The sequence below is a fragment of the Phyllopteryx taeniolatus genome, chromosome 9 (assembly GCF_024500385.1).
Source record: "Phyllopteryx taeniolatus isolate TA_2022b chromosome 9, UOR_Ptae_1.2, whole genome shotgun sequence".
NCBI lineage: Eukaryota > Metazoa > Chordata > Actinopteri > Syngnathiformes > Syngnathidae > Phyllopteryx > Phyllopteryx taeniolatus.
In genome coordinates, this window is record NC_084510.1 from 22,769,310 (window position 1) to 22,785,397 (window position 16,088).

Here is a 16,088-nt window from a genome sequence, read left to right on the forward strand (position 1 = left end):
TCCAGTTGTAACGGAATATTATGGTAAAGGTATGTTGGTATTCCATGTTCCTGTCTTTAAACTACATAAACATGCTTTTCATTTACAAAATTGGTGGCCCCTCACCCTTTCACACTTGTCAAAAGGATTGTGGGTATCTTGTTTTACTTAGATAGAGAATGTATCGCAACTGAAGTATCTGCTGACCAAAACACAGAAGGTAAGACCAACAGTCTGACCATCTTGAAGGAGACTGGGCATCTCAAAAATCTTGCCTGTGTCTCTGCTCAGTGTTGCCCTCAGTTGTGGGCGTGGCAGTCGCCAAGCGGTCCAGCAGGATTATCGCCATGGGCAACCTTGCCGGTCGTCGCTCCTGCCACGGCCACATGTACAGTCCCGCGGGGTGGCTGCTGCCGCACGCGCAAACGCTCAGCCAGCAGCACAACAACAGCAGCACAACTTGTGATCCAAACCAAGGTGTTGTATAATTTGTTTATTTAACCACTGGCATGGTAAATTTGTCCATCTAGTAACCATTTGTCTTTTAACTCTGTCCTTTCCACTCTGTCAGTGTACAGCGCCGTGTTTTGGAAAGGATGTCTTCCTGGCTCGCAGGGGAATCTGTGTAAAGTGTGTCTGGGAGGCACAGGAGAGGCTACAACCAAACGCTGCGCTGACAACCACAATGAGCGTTACTATGGCAACATGGGAGCTTTGAGGTATGTGTTGTCACTTACATGAGTACAGTTGTGTTTTTATTGCCTTTCATTCTTAGCACTACGGTGAAAAAGCTTGTCGTGTGTGGCAATTCTAGTATATGGGAATTTACAGGGATTAACTGTAAATGTTCATGTAACTTAAATGAACTAATGAACAGTTTCCTGTTCATAGGTGTCTGGTTGGCGATCCCAGTGGCAAAAGCTATGGCGATGTGGCCTTCCTTGAGCAGCACAACCTTCAAGACAATATTCTCAGTAAGATCATGAATTAGCAACAGAATGATTGAAAATTCCATTTTTTTTGGGTTTGTTCTTTAATGTATTCATTTGTACAACAAATTGATATAAGAGGAAAGCATTTCGCATGAGGTTTGAATTAAAATTCGATAGGGGCACAATAATTCACCACCAGCGTCTCGAGCTGCCCAGGAATAGCGTGAACTGATTTCACCAGGAAACTTTGTGGGATGCAAAACATAGCTTTGCATTATTCTTCCCAAGTCTTTGGTTTAGTACAGTAGACTTGCTCCGATGCTGTATCAGGTCCCTCTTCTTCCAGCAAAACAAGATGGATACAGCTGGTGATGCTAAAGAAAAGCTTCACTATTACAGGCTTGTTGAATAAAAAATAACTTTATTTTCAGCAAGCATCACATTCAAGTGCTGCAGCCGCTTGAGAGAGACTGAGTCAATTAGGTGACTGCCAGTCACACCCGGACGCATGCTTATAAACCCTACTTGCTCAGCCCAATGTAGAGATTTCTTTATTTCCTTATATGGTCTGATATTTGTTGAGGCCTCGAAACTCTTCTCATCATAATTTATCTCACTCCCCACACACTTGATGGCGACTTTCCTGATGCTTTTTAGATGTGACTTGAAGCCTCTGGAAATGTTTGAGGACCAGATGCGGAGTGGGCCTCCTCATTCCAGGGATGCCAATCTTGGGCGTGTGTGTCTGTGTGTGCTTGCATGGTGGTTTTACAGGTCTGATTTACTGCCCCTGTTCAAGTGCATGGCCAACCTCTGTGTCCCAACAGAAAATCCATGTATCGCATTAATCAGTCTTGTATCAAACAGATATTTTACTCCCTTTAACCAACCCCATGAATGACAATAGTAAAATGCTTGACAATCAAATCTTCAACGTTCTCCCAAGCACTGATAACTAGCCAGATTTCATCCTGTAGCATGTACCTCATCTAAAAGAATGGGTTAACCCACAATCCTGTCCGTTGACACCCTACAATTATTATACAGTCAAGGAAAAAATACACATTAAATTCTCATACATTAAAGAACAAACACAAAAAAATAAAAATAATCCCGTTGATCAGCCGATTTTCTGCTTTGACGTGTGGGCGCAAACTTTAGATGCGAGCACTGTGTGGTGGCAAGTGAGTCAACTCACTTCAAAACAAGCAGGAGTTTGGCTAATCTTGAAAAAAAAGAGGCTTCAAGCTTTCTATTGACACTCAGGTGAAGATTACTGCCACAGGTGGAGGATACCGCCAAACTAAACATAAAACAGAGAATTACACTTTGTGTATTTGAAACAACCACATTGTCTTCGCTAGCATATAATGGGAAACACTAGGCATCATGGGCTAACAATTAGCGTCTATGTGCCGTTGTTACCCTGTAAGCCACGGATACCGAACACAAACTTTGCAGCAACACGTCAACAAATAATATAACAACACTCACAGGCGTAGTCTTTATGCTCTGCGAAGACAAAACTAATAATCCTGCCATACTGAGAAGCCAAGAGATCTGAGCCTCCAGTACAGTATATCCTTATTTATGTGTTATACTGCCCCCTGGTGGCCAAGGTGTAAACACCAGAATAATCAGCACAATGTGCATTGCAGGAGAAAGTGTGAGAAAGTATTATTTTTAATTGTATTTAACTAAATCATTACTGTATGTTTTTATAAAGTATAATATTATGGAGTGCTATTTTTCTCATTAAAAACATGTTTTTGCTAATTTGTTTGGGAGGCTGGAACAGATTACTGGCATTCCCGTTCATTTCAATTGCGAAAGATGATTTGAGTGACTTGAGATATGTGTGTGGTCACAGATTAAATCAAATGTGTATCTCAAAACACCGCTGTATGGAATTACTTTTAAATCACCATGTCTATATTTATTTTTCTTCTGGCATTTTCTACTTCAGGTTTGAATTCCTCTGGTTGGGCAGAAGGGTGGACGTCATCAGACTTTGAGCTGCTGTGTGGAGACGGACGTCGGGCCTCGTTGTCTGAGTGGGAGAGCTGTCATCTGGGCGTCATCCCGCCAAACACGGTCATGACTCGGCCGGTGCTCACGGCACGAGTTTACGACTTCCTCATGAAGTCTGAAGTGAGCATACAGGCACCCATTTTCATTTTGATTGATGTTGTCTGGGTAAATAAGACTCTGACTTGATTAATGATGAGATACCCCCACAGCCTCAACATTAGGAACGCCTGCACAAGCTCTGTGTCAAACTCTCTGCCTTCATGAAGATAACAAGACAGATGTTGATAGCTCACTCTTGATTGACAATGTCAGAGAATTATTAATTAACAATGTGTTTATTATAGTAATTGTTGCTTTCAGTGGTGTAAAACTGGACTGCATCATATTGAGAGCGGTTTCTAATATCATCTAATAGGAAATTTGTTTCAAAACTTCAGCAAACACTGGCGGCCAATCCAAGCTCTGAGTTTAAGCTCTTTGAGTCTCGCGGCTATGGCGAAAGTGATTTGCTGTTCAAAGATGCGACACAGTGTTTTGTCCACACAAGCCACATGGATTGGCGCTCCATCCTGGGAGAGGAGTTTTACAACCGTGTGGAAGCTGCCTTCAACTGCACCCAATCTGGTATGAATACAATCAAACACATATGTAAGATAAAATATAATGCAAGCTATACCAACCACATGTATTTTTTATTTTTTTATTTACAGCAGACATTTTGCGGTTCTGCAGTCAGGACGTGTGCAGTGCAGTCTAATGGACACCAAGAATCAGTCCAATAATTTTGATTAACCTATTTCTTGTGTCAAGTACTTTAATGAAAGCCTGAATCTGGAAGTACAACAAATCACAGGATGTGTTACAGATATGGGTTTCTCTTCAGGTGATACCGCTGTGTTGTTTCATAAACAAGCTCATTATGTGATGTATTAAAGAATACTGTACAAATGAAGGTATTGATCCATTTTTATACAAAAACTGAAGAAAATGTCTACATTGTTACAATCTGGATGACTGATAACCGTATACTGCTAAAAGTGAAGCAATGACTACCGCTGTATAATATAAATTTAAACTATGTGTATTATTAAATCTATTTTCATCCTTTAAATGATCTCATACTTTTGGTTGGAATAAAACATTTCATTCTTAGTGGGTTTTTATTATTCTAATTTTTTTTTTGTTGTAAATTTTGCAATCCCATTTGAGCATTTTAGCATTAATTGGAGCGTGTGACTACGTCCCAGAAAAAATTGCGCGACTATTTAGTGTTGCACTTCTATTGACTTCCGGTTGTCTTCAACGTCAACGCGAAAATGGTTCCGGGTTTATTTGTTTTCCCGGAAGTGTCTAACAAGTCATATGTTTGAGTCGCTTCAAAGACTTCGCACTGCTTTAAAGGTAATGTAGTTTGTTGTGTCCACTTGAAAGTTAGCTGAGGAGCTTAGCTACCTTGTTTACATTTCTGTCGTGTTGTTCATCATATTCAAACTGTGTACTGCACGTAAATTGTAAGATAATACTGAGCTGTACAGTACATAGTACATACGAACACACATATACACACAAACACAGAACCTATTGACTAACAGTAAATTTCAGAAATAAATCACAGCACACCAAACCGAAATGTACAGAAATAGAGATGTCTCCATTTTCTCACTCAGTGTGAAATCTGGTCCTATGTAGTTGAAGGTAAAGTCATTATTCTGTTGCGTGTAACTCACCAGGTGGATACACTGGTTACTAGAATTACATCGTTTTCCCTTGACGTCACACACTGCCCTGGTGGTCGACACACAAATACTGTCTGTCATTATAATTCACTGGCATAGATATCGGAGCAATGGTACATTATAGCTGTGTGGACCAATTAAGTGAAATTGGATCATTTCCGGCACTCTTCAACGTTTGTTAATCACTGTTCTGAAACTCTACTTGCAAACTCGAGCGAGGATAATAAACATGTTGTTATAACCATACCTTCCTCACAGTGCCAGTCAAAACTGAGGAATATTAATCTTTCTTTGTAAGGTAGAATTTCTGTTAGCTTATTAGTTTGTAACATTGGACTCGATAAAATGGTTGGTGAGTGCATGTCTTATTTATTGCTTATGTGCTCACTCTGATGCAGATGAGATTGCCATGCAGAGTCAGCTCACTGGACACGACATCTTCCAGGAGGGCATCCTCAGCCCCCGCAGGGGTGTTTGTCCCCGCCTGCGGCTCCACAGACACAAAGTCCCTCCAGCTACTCCAAGACTTTGTCTCCCGGGCCACACGTCTGTTTGCCATCAGCGGCGCTGGTCTCTCCACAGAGTCCGGCATCCCAGACTACCGTTCGGAAGGCATCGGCCTTTATGCCCGCACCGATAGACGGCCCATGCAGCATATAGAGTTTGTCCGCAGCGACAAGTCCCGTCAGCGTTACTGGGCGAGGAACTTTCTGGGGTGGCCGCAGTTCTCCTCGCATCAGCCCAACGCGGCGCATAAGGCTCTGCAGCATTGGGAGGGGCGGGGCAAGCTGCACTGGCTGGTTACCCAGAATGTGGATGCTCTTCATTCAAAGGCAGGACAGAAAAGACTCACTGAGCTCCACGGATGTGCACACAGGTGACCGAGCATCACGTCACAAATTATGATAATGGTTGTTTTTGAGATGTTTTTTTTTTTTTTTTTTCTGATTTGGGTTTTTAGCTTGTAGTAGTGTAAGACTCTAGGAGCACTGTGACCTAGTGGTTAGCAGGTCTGCCTCCGTTCTGAGATTGGGAGTTTGATTCTCAGTTCCAGCCTTTCTGTGTGGAATTTCTCCGGGTACTCCAGCCTCCCCCCCACCTTCCAAATACATGAATGTTAGGTTTATTGAAGATTTAATTGTCCCTGATTGTGAATGGTTGTTTGTAGTTTGTGCCCTGTGATTGAGTGCCGACCAGTCGGGAGCATATAGATTCTACAGGTGTACCTAATGTTGTGGCTTATAAATATTCGACAGTGAGGTTTGTGTATTACCTACAAGAGCAAACATTTACTGCTTTAAAAAAGCGTAATATGTTAATTTTCTTCTGTGACTGCGATCGTAACTAAAAACATCGTATTTCAAATCATCTTTCCCCATTGAAATAAATGAAAATGACCTTAATTCCATTTCATCCTCCCCCCAAAACACCACAAAATATTGTATAATGTATTTTTACAAGAAAAATAGCACTCTAACATTGCACAAGCATACAGTAATGACATAATTAAATAGAATGTTAAAGCATTTCAATCTTTGCCACGTTTTTGCTTCAATTCAATGGACATTGTGCTGCTCCTGGTGTGTATGCCTTAGCCCCTCAGGGGGCAGTATAACATAGGCATACAGATATACATGAAGCCAGTTAGTCTTCAGTAAACCACAAGAGGATAAACAATATATGCCTGCATATTGTTATATCATGTCTACATGTGTTGCTCCATCATTTGTTTACATGTCCATTCCTTAAATGGTTATAATACTGCCACATAGATGATATTTGTTAGCCTTAAGCTAGCAGACTAACTGAAAGCTATGTGGTTGCCTATGTACATAATGTGGAATTGTGAGTTGAGTTCACTGCCACCGTAAGGCGCTCATAGTTCACATTTTTGCACACAAGTCAAAGCAAAACTTTGGCAGAACGACGGCTCATACCTTGAAAAACCCACTCAAGGCACCACTGTTTATGAATGTATAAGGAGTGTGGTTCTTGACCTGCTCAATGTATAAAGTGCCTTGACATACAGTGAACTCTGCTCTGAATTGGCGTGATATAAATAAATTGACGATGGAAATGTTTCTATCCTCAGGGTGGTGTGTTTAGGCTGTGGCAGTTTCTCAACAAGGGGGGAGCTCCAGAAGCGTTTCGTAAACCTCAACCCAGACTGGAGGGCTCAGGCCGGGGCCGTGGCTCCAGACGGAGACGTCTTCCTGGAGGACGAGCTGGCTCGCCACTTCGTGGTTCCCTCCTGTGAGGTCTGTGGAGGGATACTGAAGCCTGAGGTTACCTTCTTCGGCGACACAGTGAACAAAGACACGGTTCAGTTTGTGCACAATAAATTAGCCCAGTCGGACGCAGTGCTCGTCATCGGGACCTCGCTGCAGGTAAGTGTCACTCAAGTGCAGAAAAACTACTTTTCTCTGGTGATTTAATTTTAACTGTGATCTTCCACAGGTCTACTCAGGATACAGATTTTTACTGGCAGCCAGCGATAGAAACATACCGGTCGCCATTGTGAACATTGGTCCGACGAGGGCAGACCATTTGGCCCAGCTGAAAGTGAGAGGACGCTGCGGTGAAGTGCTATCACTCATTCAACCTCTCTGATGGAAATAATGACATAAAACATGGAATGTAAAGAGGAAAAACTACAACTACACTACCTGGAGCACCAGGATGCAACATCACATACATGTGGATAAGCTAATGTGATACAATTCAATTCTGTCTTTCATAGATCATAATGTTCATTTTAAGTTTGAAATCTGTTTCTTTTTTGGTTGTAGTTTGCAGTGGTGTGCAAATGCATCATACTGAAGGCTGTTTCTATTATTAACGCTCTTATTTTGATAAGGAAATCAAAATATTGCAGTTATCACTATGCTGCATACCACTACAAACTACAACCACGGTAATACATTGTGCTGTATTAACTGAATACATCCCTGACAGTGTCAATCAAAATTAAGCACTATTATCTTTGTAAAGGCAGAAATGTTAATGCAGCTTTTGAATTGGATCTCATTATGCAGGTGTACCTAATGATGTGGCCAGTGATTATCCACTTTGATGGTAAACTGTTGATCACATGCCTACTCCCACCTCAAATGTTAGTATAGTATGCTCCACTAGGATAGAGTGCGTGCTAGCCAAATACTGCACTAAAATGACTTATTACTGGTATTTTGTTGTTGTTGCTGTGACACATCACCAAGTCTTCTTCCCCCAAAGTAGTGCAAACCTTTTTGATGACACTGCCCACTAAGGGTTAGTACAAAATGTTATTATGGTCAAATCTGAGAATCTACTTACAGTACAATGTAGGTTGCTCATAACTATATTATTTTAAGTGTGAATATCAAATGATTTTTAAAGAATGTATATGGTTTCTGTCCGCTTGGTAGAGGTAATAAGTTGGTCATGATGGTGGAGAGTTTGACAGTACTTGTGTAGAGTTTGGCAACCACCGATTTTAATATATGGAAAGAGCATTTATTATTTTTTTTTTACTCATTTCAAAAATTAACTTTGACTCGAACTTTGGCCAAGGTATGGATCAGCTTAACCTTAACTGTACCTCTTTGACTACGAGAGTTCACTTCAACTTCGGTTGTTCCTCCTCAACTGTTTTCTCATGATCATGTCCCATTTTTAAATATGGTTGCAAATGAAGTCATGCTCTATGAATAAACAAGGAGAAAACGCTTTGACGGTTTTATAGTCACAAACAGACTGACGGGAGAGTAACTGCAGACTGACAAACAGTGAGCTCTTTTAGGATATTTTGCTGCTGGAATCTCTCTTGAAGGCCAAGCTTCCACCCCTCCAGGTGGGACAGCGTCTCATTCTGTAGGACGGCGGGGATACTGAATGAGTACAGGCAACATTTACAGCTAGTAGAATCTGCTCGCCATGTTGCTGATGCCGTGGTCACCATCAAGGGGGTCATAGCGAGGCAGTTTTCAAAGCTCTCGTTCTGGTCAAACCAGTAAGTGGCGGGATAACCCAGTAGCAGTCCGAAGACGGTGCTCAGGTTCCACTGATCTGAACTCTCTGCCACATAGATTCCTCGATCAACTTCCTTTCCTGCATCAAACCCTCTTAGAAGAAAAAGGAGATCTTGTGCGATGCTCTTCAGCCCTGCTCTGACTGGCTCTATGATGGTGGGCTTGACCAGTGAGTGGCAGACGTCAATCACCACCGGGCCGCCGTTGTGAAGCATCCGCTCAAGATTGGACCGGACTGCAACCGGGTTAAGTATGAGGCTGTTACCGTTCAAGTCCAAGGTGACAAGGCATTTAGATACGAGTTGGGACGACTGACATAAGCGCAAATACCGATGCACCTGCTCTGCACTCGCGCTGTTGGTGTCATACAGCAGAGCAGGTTTCAAAGCCAAATCTACAACTGAGAGGTGAGCAGCCACGTCCAGACACTGAGGGACAGAGAGAGATTTTCTTCCAGTGGACAAACATTTACGAGCTGCAGCAACGAAGAGCTCCAGAGTGTGCATAGCTTGGCAAATCACACAATTTAAATTATGTTAAGCTACCGTTTCTGCACAATGGAAGAACTTTACCATCTATGCAACAAGAGCATACTTTATGTTCTCAAGTCTGTCTGTCGAGCAAAAATAAAAAGTAATTACTGCTATTATTATTGAAGAGAGGACACATTTCAAACGAAGATTCACAAAAAGAAAAAATTCTTCACATCCTTTGATTCTTCTTTTATAGTCCCAAGACCACTGCAAAACAACAAACAAACAATAAAACAATATTAATATAGCTTCAGTTAGCAAATTTCAAATTGAGTACAAATTCAATCTCACTATCGTCCAGGATGTGACAGAGTTACGTGACAGGCTGAGGGGCCATCAAGTCAAAATCGGAGAGATTTCTTGCAATCCAAACACCGGCTGCAAACAACCCCAGGTTGACCAGAAGATTCCTGAAAAACAACAATTAAAACCATGGCAGCAAATGATTCCTAGTTCATCGTTTACAGAGGTTGTGTCTTGACCTGTGCAAAAATTTGGGCAGTTTTCAAATCAGAATCATCCATCTGTGTTGATTGAATACAGTATATAGTGTAGTACGTTAAAACACACTTTGGTAATCTGAGTCAATGTAGTGCTTTCTGCAAAAAAGATCGTAGCAAAAAATATACATAGGACATATTCATAAATGTACAAAATGCAGTGTCATTAGCAGAAGATATTAATTGAAAGGCCACAGAATTGATAGAATTACTCTCTGTGTGCAATGACCTTGGAGAGGTGTAAACTACATTTCACTGATGAATGTTGCCTGACAATGTTTACAGAAAATAAAATATCATAAATAAACATATTATACCCCTATATTGTACAACTTAATTTGATACAGCAGTACCTCTACATATACATTAACAGTACACTGTATCACATGTACATGACAACAACTAAGTTCTGTCATTGCAGTTAAAACAGACCACCATAAGTTTCCTACCTGGGGGGGGCATCTTTTTAGATTTGCCACATTTTTATCTTTCACTTATCACACTTAAGTTCAAACAAAAACTGCGGGGAGTTCCTAGTGTCAGCAGCAGCTCTTATAGAGTAAACTGAAAATTTATATTTATAAAAATAAATCCTCCTCAGAAGTCTACCTAGTTTTAAACTGATCTCTAATCAGCCGTCAGTTTGTTTGTTTTTACGTCCGATGCTGATATGTGTCAAATATCGGAATATCATCACCGATAATCGGTTTATCCCTATCGGAAAACGGGCCCAGATTTCACAGAAAGTAAATTTGCAAGTGAAGTGAGACAAGATCATTATTCTTTCAAGACATATACTTTCTGTGACATTTTTGTAGGGTAATATCAGTATGACGTGAAATTTTTCAAATGTCAAATATATTTACTGGATTAAACAAAAAAATAAATAAAAGGTTGGGTAAGACTCCAAGAGCAGAAACAGATCAAATTCTATTAATTTAAAATTAATATAATTTAAGATAAAGTGACCAAAAAAAAAGCAACAACTTGAATTTATCCAAGGGCAAAGACCAACCTCTGCTGACAGGTTGCTAATGTTAGCAAGAAAAGGCTAACGCACACATGCTTTTAAAAACGCTTCCTTCATAGTGTCCGCTTTAACTCACCTTCTGAAATCATTTCTGTCTGTTGCAAACCGACACGCCGAATTGATCCAATCCGTCACGCTCGACGAGCAGGACGAACTCTTTTTGTCCCCCGCTCCGCTCATGATGCTAATACGTGCTCCCGGTGAAAGTAGCTTAGCAACGAGGACGAGCAGACCGGAAGTAGCCGTTCACTAGCTCACTACGGCGAGTGACGAAGTTCTAAAAGGTACTGCATCGCGTCAATATTCAATCGCGTGCGCACGGTGTACGCGTGACGATGTCGGCCACTCGCTACCGTCGCTTCCTCAAGCTGTGCGAGGAATGGCCCCGGGACGAGAGCAAGAAAGGCCGAGATTTGGGAACGTTTCTTCGGCAGCGAGTGGCAGCCGCCTTTCGCGAGGGTGAAAACACACAGGTAGGTAAACACGGACAACTGGGCTCCATTGCACGAAGCTAAGCTAACTTGGAAACATTCATTGAACGCTCGACCTTGCTCGCCCTTACCTTCAATTAATAGCCTACCTGTTACTTTTCATTTGTTCACGATGACGCTTATTTGTTCTCTTTGCAATATTGCCTATAACGTATGTAATCGCATATATATATAAGTGGGTTTAATCTATGGTAGTTTGCTCTACTGTTTTCTCCCCTTAATAAAAATTGTTGTTTGGAATAAACACAGTGATTTGATAGTGATGAATTTTCCTATTTATTTTATATTCCTGACTGCTAATTATAAGTGTATTTATGTATGTATGAATTTGTTTATTTGTCGGATTTAACTTTAAATTCTTGTAAATTCCTGTTTCACTGTCTGCAATATGCTTCCCAGTGTGATTTATTATTATCACACTGATCTGTTTCCAGATCCCAGACCCAGAGAAGTGCGATCAGACTTACGAAAGTCTGGCACGAATTAATGCCAACACGTACAAACAGCGAGTAAGTAAATATCGACTTTAAAAAATGAATGATTTTCGAAGCTCGTTTGCTTTCAATCTTGTGTAAAATTCCCACTGCAAAGTATCAAATCCTCGGGGATAGTCTTAATATTTGAATTTGCTGCTAAATCTCAGAGATTTTGTACAATTCTGTTTAATTCACTCACATCCCCTGATCATTGCAAGTTGAAATGCCAGCTTCAAAGTTCCAGTACGTTGGTCAGCTTCTGATTTGTTCATATTTGGTCATTTAGAAAAACATTTTTTAACCCACAGTCAGTAGCGGTCAAAGCTGACAGTAAATATTCACCGATCAACAATGGTCCAAAAACAACGTGGTGCATCGTTACATAATAGAACAGTTCAATTATTGCAGTAGTTCAATTTTAAAAAGGAATCGCATAGTATGGATTTATTAAATACATAGGAAAATATTTTTCAGAAGGCCAATTCCTACCTAATTTGTACATTTCAAATAATTCTCATTGTTTCTTATGTAATATTAAAATTACTTTATTTTTTGGGAATTCATAAATTATAATACAATTAAATAAAATCCTGAAATACTTAAATTTGTGTATACTACTGTGTAGTGAATCTACATAATGATTTTCACTTTTTGAATTGAAGTAAAGAACAAGATTTTCCACAATATTCTCCGTTTTTACCCACATTCTACTCGACAGCCAAGCTACAGATGGGTACCACTTTCCAACTTCTTGATTACTTCCATTTCCAGTTTTCCTCTTTGCCATTTCTGGAAAACAAAACAAAAGTTGTATAGTTAATCATGTAGATGCACACGAAGCTCAAGTCTTGCAGGTCTTCCCTAAAATGTTGTTCCAATTTCAAACTGTCTTCAGAGGTTGCTTTGTAAATTGTGATCACTAAAAGTCTTAAAAATGTGATGTTGTCAGTTGATTGATAAAAATCCTTCATTTTGGTTTGTCTGCTCTCAGTTTCCTCGCATGAGAGACACAAGCTTCACTGGAGTCACAGTAGAAGAGTGTAAATTACTGTGGTCAGGTAAGGTCATGTTACAGTTGTGATTGCGTTCTCACTCGTGCTGCTCGCATTCACATTTGCTTTTCTCCCTCTTTTCCCATTGTTCAGGTAGTGTGCAGCAGTCAGATGATGAAAAAAAGAGTTTGTGGAAAACATTAACGGAGAGGTTTTCCTCCAAGTCGTCAGAGGACGTTCCAGAGAAAACTCCTGAAAAATAATATTTTATGCACTTTTTTTTTTTCCATTCGCATGGAAATAAAGATTGATATCTTTGCTGTTTATTTTGAATTATATTTTAAGTCTATGTACATATTAACAGCATGTCAAAGCTCTTTAATCAAACTATTTCAATGGTAAAATATTAGTGGATTTTAAAATGTACTGTTTTACAAATGAACTGGCTAAAAAAAAAAAAAAAAAGGCACACATTTTCCCCACATGTTCTGGAGATTTTGTCATGTGTCAATTAAACCAAGGTTGAACGTTTTGCCCAAAATTCCAAAAATGGGTTTAATCAGAGGTACTTTAAATGGTGTCAGGTTTGCGCTGACTCACATTTAACAAGAGTTTGACTGTTATTAGTTAATTTTGAACACAGCTACATCCCATTTGCAATATGGTGCGCACACTAGTGCACCCACATTATTTCAGTTATTTACTTTCCCTCTCTTTTTTTGTTGGGTTGTACAGGTTATATATAGGTCACTTTGTTAAACTTGATTTCTCTTAAACTTGATTAAAAATGATTAAACTTAGTCTAATTTTTTTTATAAAACACAAAACTGGCATTTGAACAGGGTTGAGTAGACCTATACACACTATGCTACAATGAGAGCTAATTTACATTAGAAATGTATTTCACATGCTATAACAAAGAACGTTGCTATGTATGTTTGTAAGAGTGTTTTATACAACTCTTCTTTCCACTAAGTGATCTAAAGTTAACGTTTGGACAATCAATTGACGAAGCTTTGATTATCATGAATCATTTTATTCATATATGCAAAGATGGCACTGTTAAAACAAAAGAAAATGTTTGTTTTTTTTATTTTTTTTAAACACACCAAACAATTTAGAAAATGTGCTTTAAACTTGACGCATAACATATTTCAGTACCGTCTTTGATTCCTGCTGCATATTTGGAAGAACTTCAAATGTGAGGTTTCATTAAGCATTGTCATCCAAGAAGCGGACTGTCAAATATTTATGATCACATTAGGAAATGATGAAGCAAAGTCTGTGTTGTAGGGACCTGTAAAAAGGCTGCCGGTAAAAATAAATAAAGCAATTCCAAAGTGTCATTCTGACTGTGTGCAAATGGTCATTTGTTATCAACAAGCCAGTGAAGTGATCCTAACAATCCAATCAGTTTGGGTTCAGAAACCATAAGCATAGTGCAAATAAAAATGTATTTCATTGAAAGAGATCGATTTAAATGGCACCCACATGGATTGATCCAAATTTAAAATTCTGATGCTGTTTGTTCAAGGCTCACGTAAACGTCTCCTGCTCTGTCTTCTACTCTTCCTTTTTCTCAGGGTTGTCCCTCCATATGCGGTAGTTGAGGGAGGTGGCCAGACACAGCCAGGTCAGGTAGGGCGCCATGAGCACAGCGGCCAGTCGGCTGACGGGATACCACGACCACATGGTGGCGCAGACCGTCCCAGTTAGAAGCACAATCTCCATGAAGGCCTGACATCAGTCGCAAGAGGTTAGGCAAAAAAAAAAAAAATCACACAGGTGCGTTGAGCTTACAAATTTGAGCTTGTGTGCGCCAAAGAAGATGGGTGTCCACGCCCAGTTGAGTGCCAACTGCATCCCGTAAAGTCCCAGTGGCACCACAGCGTTCTCAGTGAAACCAAGTTCTTTCCACACCAGGTAGGAGCCGTACCTGTGGGACGGAATTCCAGTTAGGATGATGCAACAACAAAAAAATTGCCAGTACAGTGTATTTTAAGCAAACCCATGCCTATTCACGGTCCGCAAATTCACATATCAGACAATTTGTTTTTGGAACCTATCCGCTGTCATTCACTGAAATGTCATCCAAAAATTATTATATGCTATATATTACTTTGGTGCCACCTTGGTGCCAAGGAACTATGTTGAAGTTAATTGGAGGTTTGGTTGATTTCAGGCCATATTTGTGTTAATAAATGGATCTGGAGGTCAAATTACCCCCCTCATTCATCATAAAAGTGTTTTAAAAAGTAATTTAAAAATTTTTTAGACTGGTTAATTTCTGCTTGAACTTGCATGACACCTAATAATTTTTAAACAATGCCTGTAAAGGCAGCTTTATCATAGCAAAGAGTTTGAACAACCAGAGTCAAGATGAATAGCAGTTGACTTTGGAGGTTGCACTGTACATCGACGCTTGCGAGTGAATCTCACCCCATTCCTGTATAAAGGCAGGTCCACACTATGGGGAAGGCTCCATTTGGGGGCCGCCACGATGGTTTCTGCAGGGTGGGGTACCAGGTCTTCACCTCTTTTCGAGTGATGTAACCGCCATATAGCCCTCCAAGATGTGGCAGGGCGGTCAATCCAACCATGGGCAGCCACATTCTCTCTCTAAAAAAATAAATACATGAAACAAAAATATATAAATTACATTTTTTTCCCCCCGGTCTAAGTAGTTATCCCAAATATTTAAGTGGACGATAAGTCTTGAAGCAAATGCCGTCCTCTGCTGGACAATATTTGAAAACTATCCTGATTATACTGTACATGCAGGTGGTCCACGGTTCTTCACTTCCTATGTCTACGGTGACGTAATCCGAGTTAAGTAACATGTACTACCCCAACAGACTTCAGTCATAGTTACAGTAAATAATTGTGTAAAAACATCTAGGCTATAAATATAACACAAAAATCAAAGGTTCATTTCGTAACAGGCAAAAGTTTTAGGCAGGCTTCTATTTATCTCTTACCTCTCGCTTGTACGGTTGGCGTTGTGCAAATCGTTACGTTACAGTCCTGTTGCTTATTTACAACCACAGTAGTTTTGTAAGCGTCAGGCTGTTGTCTTGTGATATAAATGTCTTAAATGGGCAGGGACGCCTTATCTCAACTGTCTCAAGTCACTCCCTTTCGCTAGCATGTATACAAAGATGAACGGAGGCAGCGGCGAATTACCCTCTCTGTGCTTCCGGTTTGGTCATACACGCACGTTGCAAAGATTTGCACGAGATCACGTGTCAAGAGTAATGATTAGTCTGTTATTCCAGTTTGGTTAAGATAGCATGGTATGAAGAATAATTCTCAGGCTATGAGTCAACTTCTTTGTGCTTACGGTTTGGGCTTATTAGCTTGTTGCAAAGATCTTCTTTT

General features: G+C 40.2%; 6 protein-coding genes across 9 annotated transcripts in view; 3 read left to right on the forward strand and 3 right to left on the reverse strand.

Annotated features, from left to right (window-relative positions):
* The window catches only part of sxph (saxiphilin), an 8,847-nt gene extending 4,753 nt beyond the window's left edge, over nt 1–4,094 (forward strand). For 2 of the 3 annotated variants that reach the window (XM_061783455.1, XM_061783456.1), the window contains exons 10-17: nt 1–29; nt 152–199; nt 271–456; nt 551–698; nt 871–953; nt 2,878–3,062; nt 3,380–3,566; nt 3,653–4,094. The exon at nt 1–29 is cut by the window's left edge. In XM_061783455.1, the coding sequence (XP_061639439.1) occupies nt 1–29; nt 152–199; nt 271–456; nt 551–698; nt 871–953; nt 2,878–3,062; nt 3,380–3,566; nt 3,653–3,699 (913 nt within the window). In that variant the 3' untranslated portion in view covers nt 3,700–4,094. Of the gene's footprint in view, nt 30–151; nt 200–270; nt 457–550; nt 699–870; nt 954–2,877; nt 3,063–3,357; nt 3,567–3,652 lie in introns of those variants that run through there. The other variant, XM_061783457.1, reaches the window with a different exon arrangement.
* Nucleotides 4,095–4,224: 130 nt separating this feature from the next.
* sirt4 (sirtuin 4) lies at nt 4,225–8,388 on the forward strand. Its single transcript, XM_061783458.1, has 4 exons — nt 4,225–4,343; nt 5,077–5,555; nt 6,771–7,065; nt 7,136–8,388. The coding sequence occupies exons 1-4, from the start codon at nt 4,305–4,307 to the stop codon at nt 7,286–7,288; spliced, it is 966 nt and encodes a 321-aa protein (XP_061639442.1). The 5' UTR covers nt 4,225–4,304; the 3' UTR covers nt 7,289–8,388.
* On the reverse strand, nt 8,382–9,194 carry c9h1orf74 (chromosome 9 C1orf74 homolog). The gene has a single exon (XM_061783459.1). The coding sequence runs from the start codon at nt 9,192–9,194 to the stop codon at nt 8,403–8,405; it is 792 nt and encodes a 263-aa protein (XP_061639443.1). The 3' UTR covers nt 8,382–8,402.
* Nucleotides 9,195–9,264: 70 nt separating this feature from the next.
* On the reverse strand, nt 9,265–10,996 carry tomm6 (translocase of outer mitochondrial membrane 6 homolog (yeast)). Its single transcript, XM_061783464.1, has 3 exons — nt 10,828–10,996; nt 9,513–9,631; nt 9,265–9,428 (listed from the first exon to the last, which is right to left on the reverse strand). The coding sequence occupies exons 1-2, from the start codon at nt 10,929–10,931 to the stop codon at nt 9,535–9,537; spliced, it is 201 nt and encodes a 66-aa protein (XP_061639448.1). The 5' UTR covers nt 10,932–10,996; the 3' UTR covers nt 9,265–9,428; nt 9,513–9,534.
* A 1-nt stretch (nt 10,997) lies between these two features.
* On the forward strand, nt 10,998–14,056 carry LOC133483013 (ubiquinol-cytochrome-c reductase complex assembly factor 2). Its single transcript, XM_061783463.1, has 4 exons — nt 10,998–11,224; nt 11,677–11,751; nt 12,710–12,776; nt 12,864–14,056. Exons 1-4 carry the CDS (start codon nt 11,087–11,089, stop codon nt 12,971–12,973), a joined length of 390 nt encoding a protein of 129 aa, XP_061639447.1. The 5' UTR covers nt 10,998–11,086; the 3' UTR covers nt 12,974–14,056.
* tspo (translocator protein) lies at nt 12,055–15,884 on the reverse strand. Of its 2 annotated transcripts, XM_061783462.1 has the most exons (5): nt 15,689–15,884; nt 15,150–15,329; nt 14,511–14,646; nt 14,251–14,447; nt 12,055–12,507 (listed from the first exon to the last, which is right to left on the reverse strand). In XM_061783462.1, exons 2-4 carry the CDS (start codon nt 15,320–15,322, stop codon nt 14,274–14,276), a joined length of 483 nt encoding a protein of 160 aa, XP_061639446.1. In that variant the 5' UTR covers nt 15,323–15,329; nt 15,689–15,884; the 3' UTR covers nt 12,055–12,507; nt 14,251–14,273. The 2 variants fall into 2 exon arrangements, with proteins under 2 accessions (XP_061639446.1, XP_061639445.1); XM_061783461.1 differs by lacking the exon at nt 12,055–12,507 and having other exon boundaries at nt 13,784–14,447; nt 15,689–15,882.
* Nucleotides 15,885–16,088: the final 204 nt, after the last annotated feature.

What these genes read in the sequence shown, in the direction of transcription:
- sirt4 (XM_061783458.1), top strand. Translation starts at nt 4,305, where the DNA reads ATGTTTGAGTCGCTTCAAAGACTTCGCACTGCTTTAAAG. An exon ending in GACTTCGCACTGCTTTAAAG is followed by an intron (nt 4,344 to 5,076) that starts GTAATGTAGTTT and finishes ACTCTGATGCAG; the next exon opens with ATGAGATTGCCATGCAGAGT. An exon ending in TCATCGGGACCTCGCTGCAG is followed by an intron (nt 7,066 to 7,135) that starts GTAAGTGTCACT and finishes GATCTTCCACAG; the next exon opens with GTCTACTCAGGATACAGATT.
- c9h1orf74 (XM_061783459.1), bottom strand. Translation starts at nt 9,194, where the DNA reads ATGCACACTCTGGAGCTCTTCGTTGCTGCAGCTCGTAAATGTTTGTCC.
- tomm6 (XM_061783464.1), bottom strand. Translation starts at nt 10,931, where the DNA reads ATGAGCGGAGCGGGGGACAAAAAGAGTTCGTCCTGCTCGTCGAGCGTG. An exon ending in GACAGAAATGATTTCAGAAG is followed by an intron (nt 9,632 to 10,827) that starts GTGAGTTAAAGC and finishes GTTGTTTTTCAG; the next exon opens with GAATCTTCTGGTCAACCTGG.
- LOC133483013 (XM_061783463.1), top strand. Translation starts at nt 11,087, where the DNA reads ATGTCGGCCACTCGCTACCGTCGCTTCCTCAAGCTGTGCGAGGAATGG. An exon ending in GCGAGGGTGAAAACACACAG is followed by an intron (nt 11,225 to 11,676) that starts GTAGGTAAACAC and finishes ATCTGTTTCCAG; the next exon opens with ATCCCAGACCCAGAGAAGTG. An exon ending in GTGTAAATTACTGTGGTCAG is followed by an intron (nt 12,777 to 12,863) that starts GTAAGGTCATGT and finishes CCCATTGTTCAG; the next exon opens with GTAGTGTGCAGCAGTCAGAT.
- tspo (XM_061783462.1), bottom strand. Translation starts at nt 15,322, where the DNA reads ATGTGGCTGCCCATGGTTGGATTGACCGCCCTGCCACATCTTGGAGGG. An exon ending in TGCCTTTATACAGGAATGGG is followed by an intron (nt 14,647 to 15,149) that starts GTGAGATTCACT and finishes TCCGTCCCACAG; the next exon opens with GTACGGCTCCTACCTGGTGT. An exon ending in GCGCACACAAGCTCAAATTT is followed by an intron (nt 14,448 to 14,510) that starts GTAAGCTCAACG and finishes GACTGATGTCAG; the next exon opens with GCCTTCATGGAGATTGTGCT.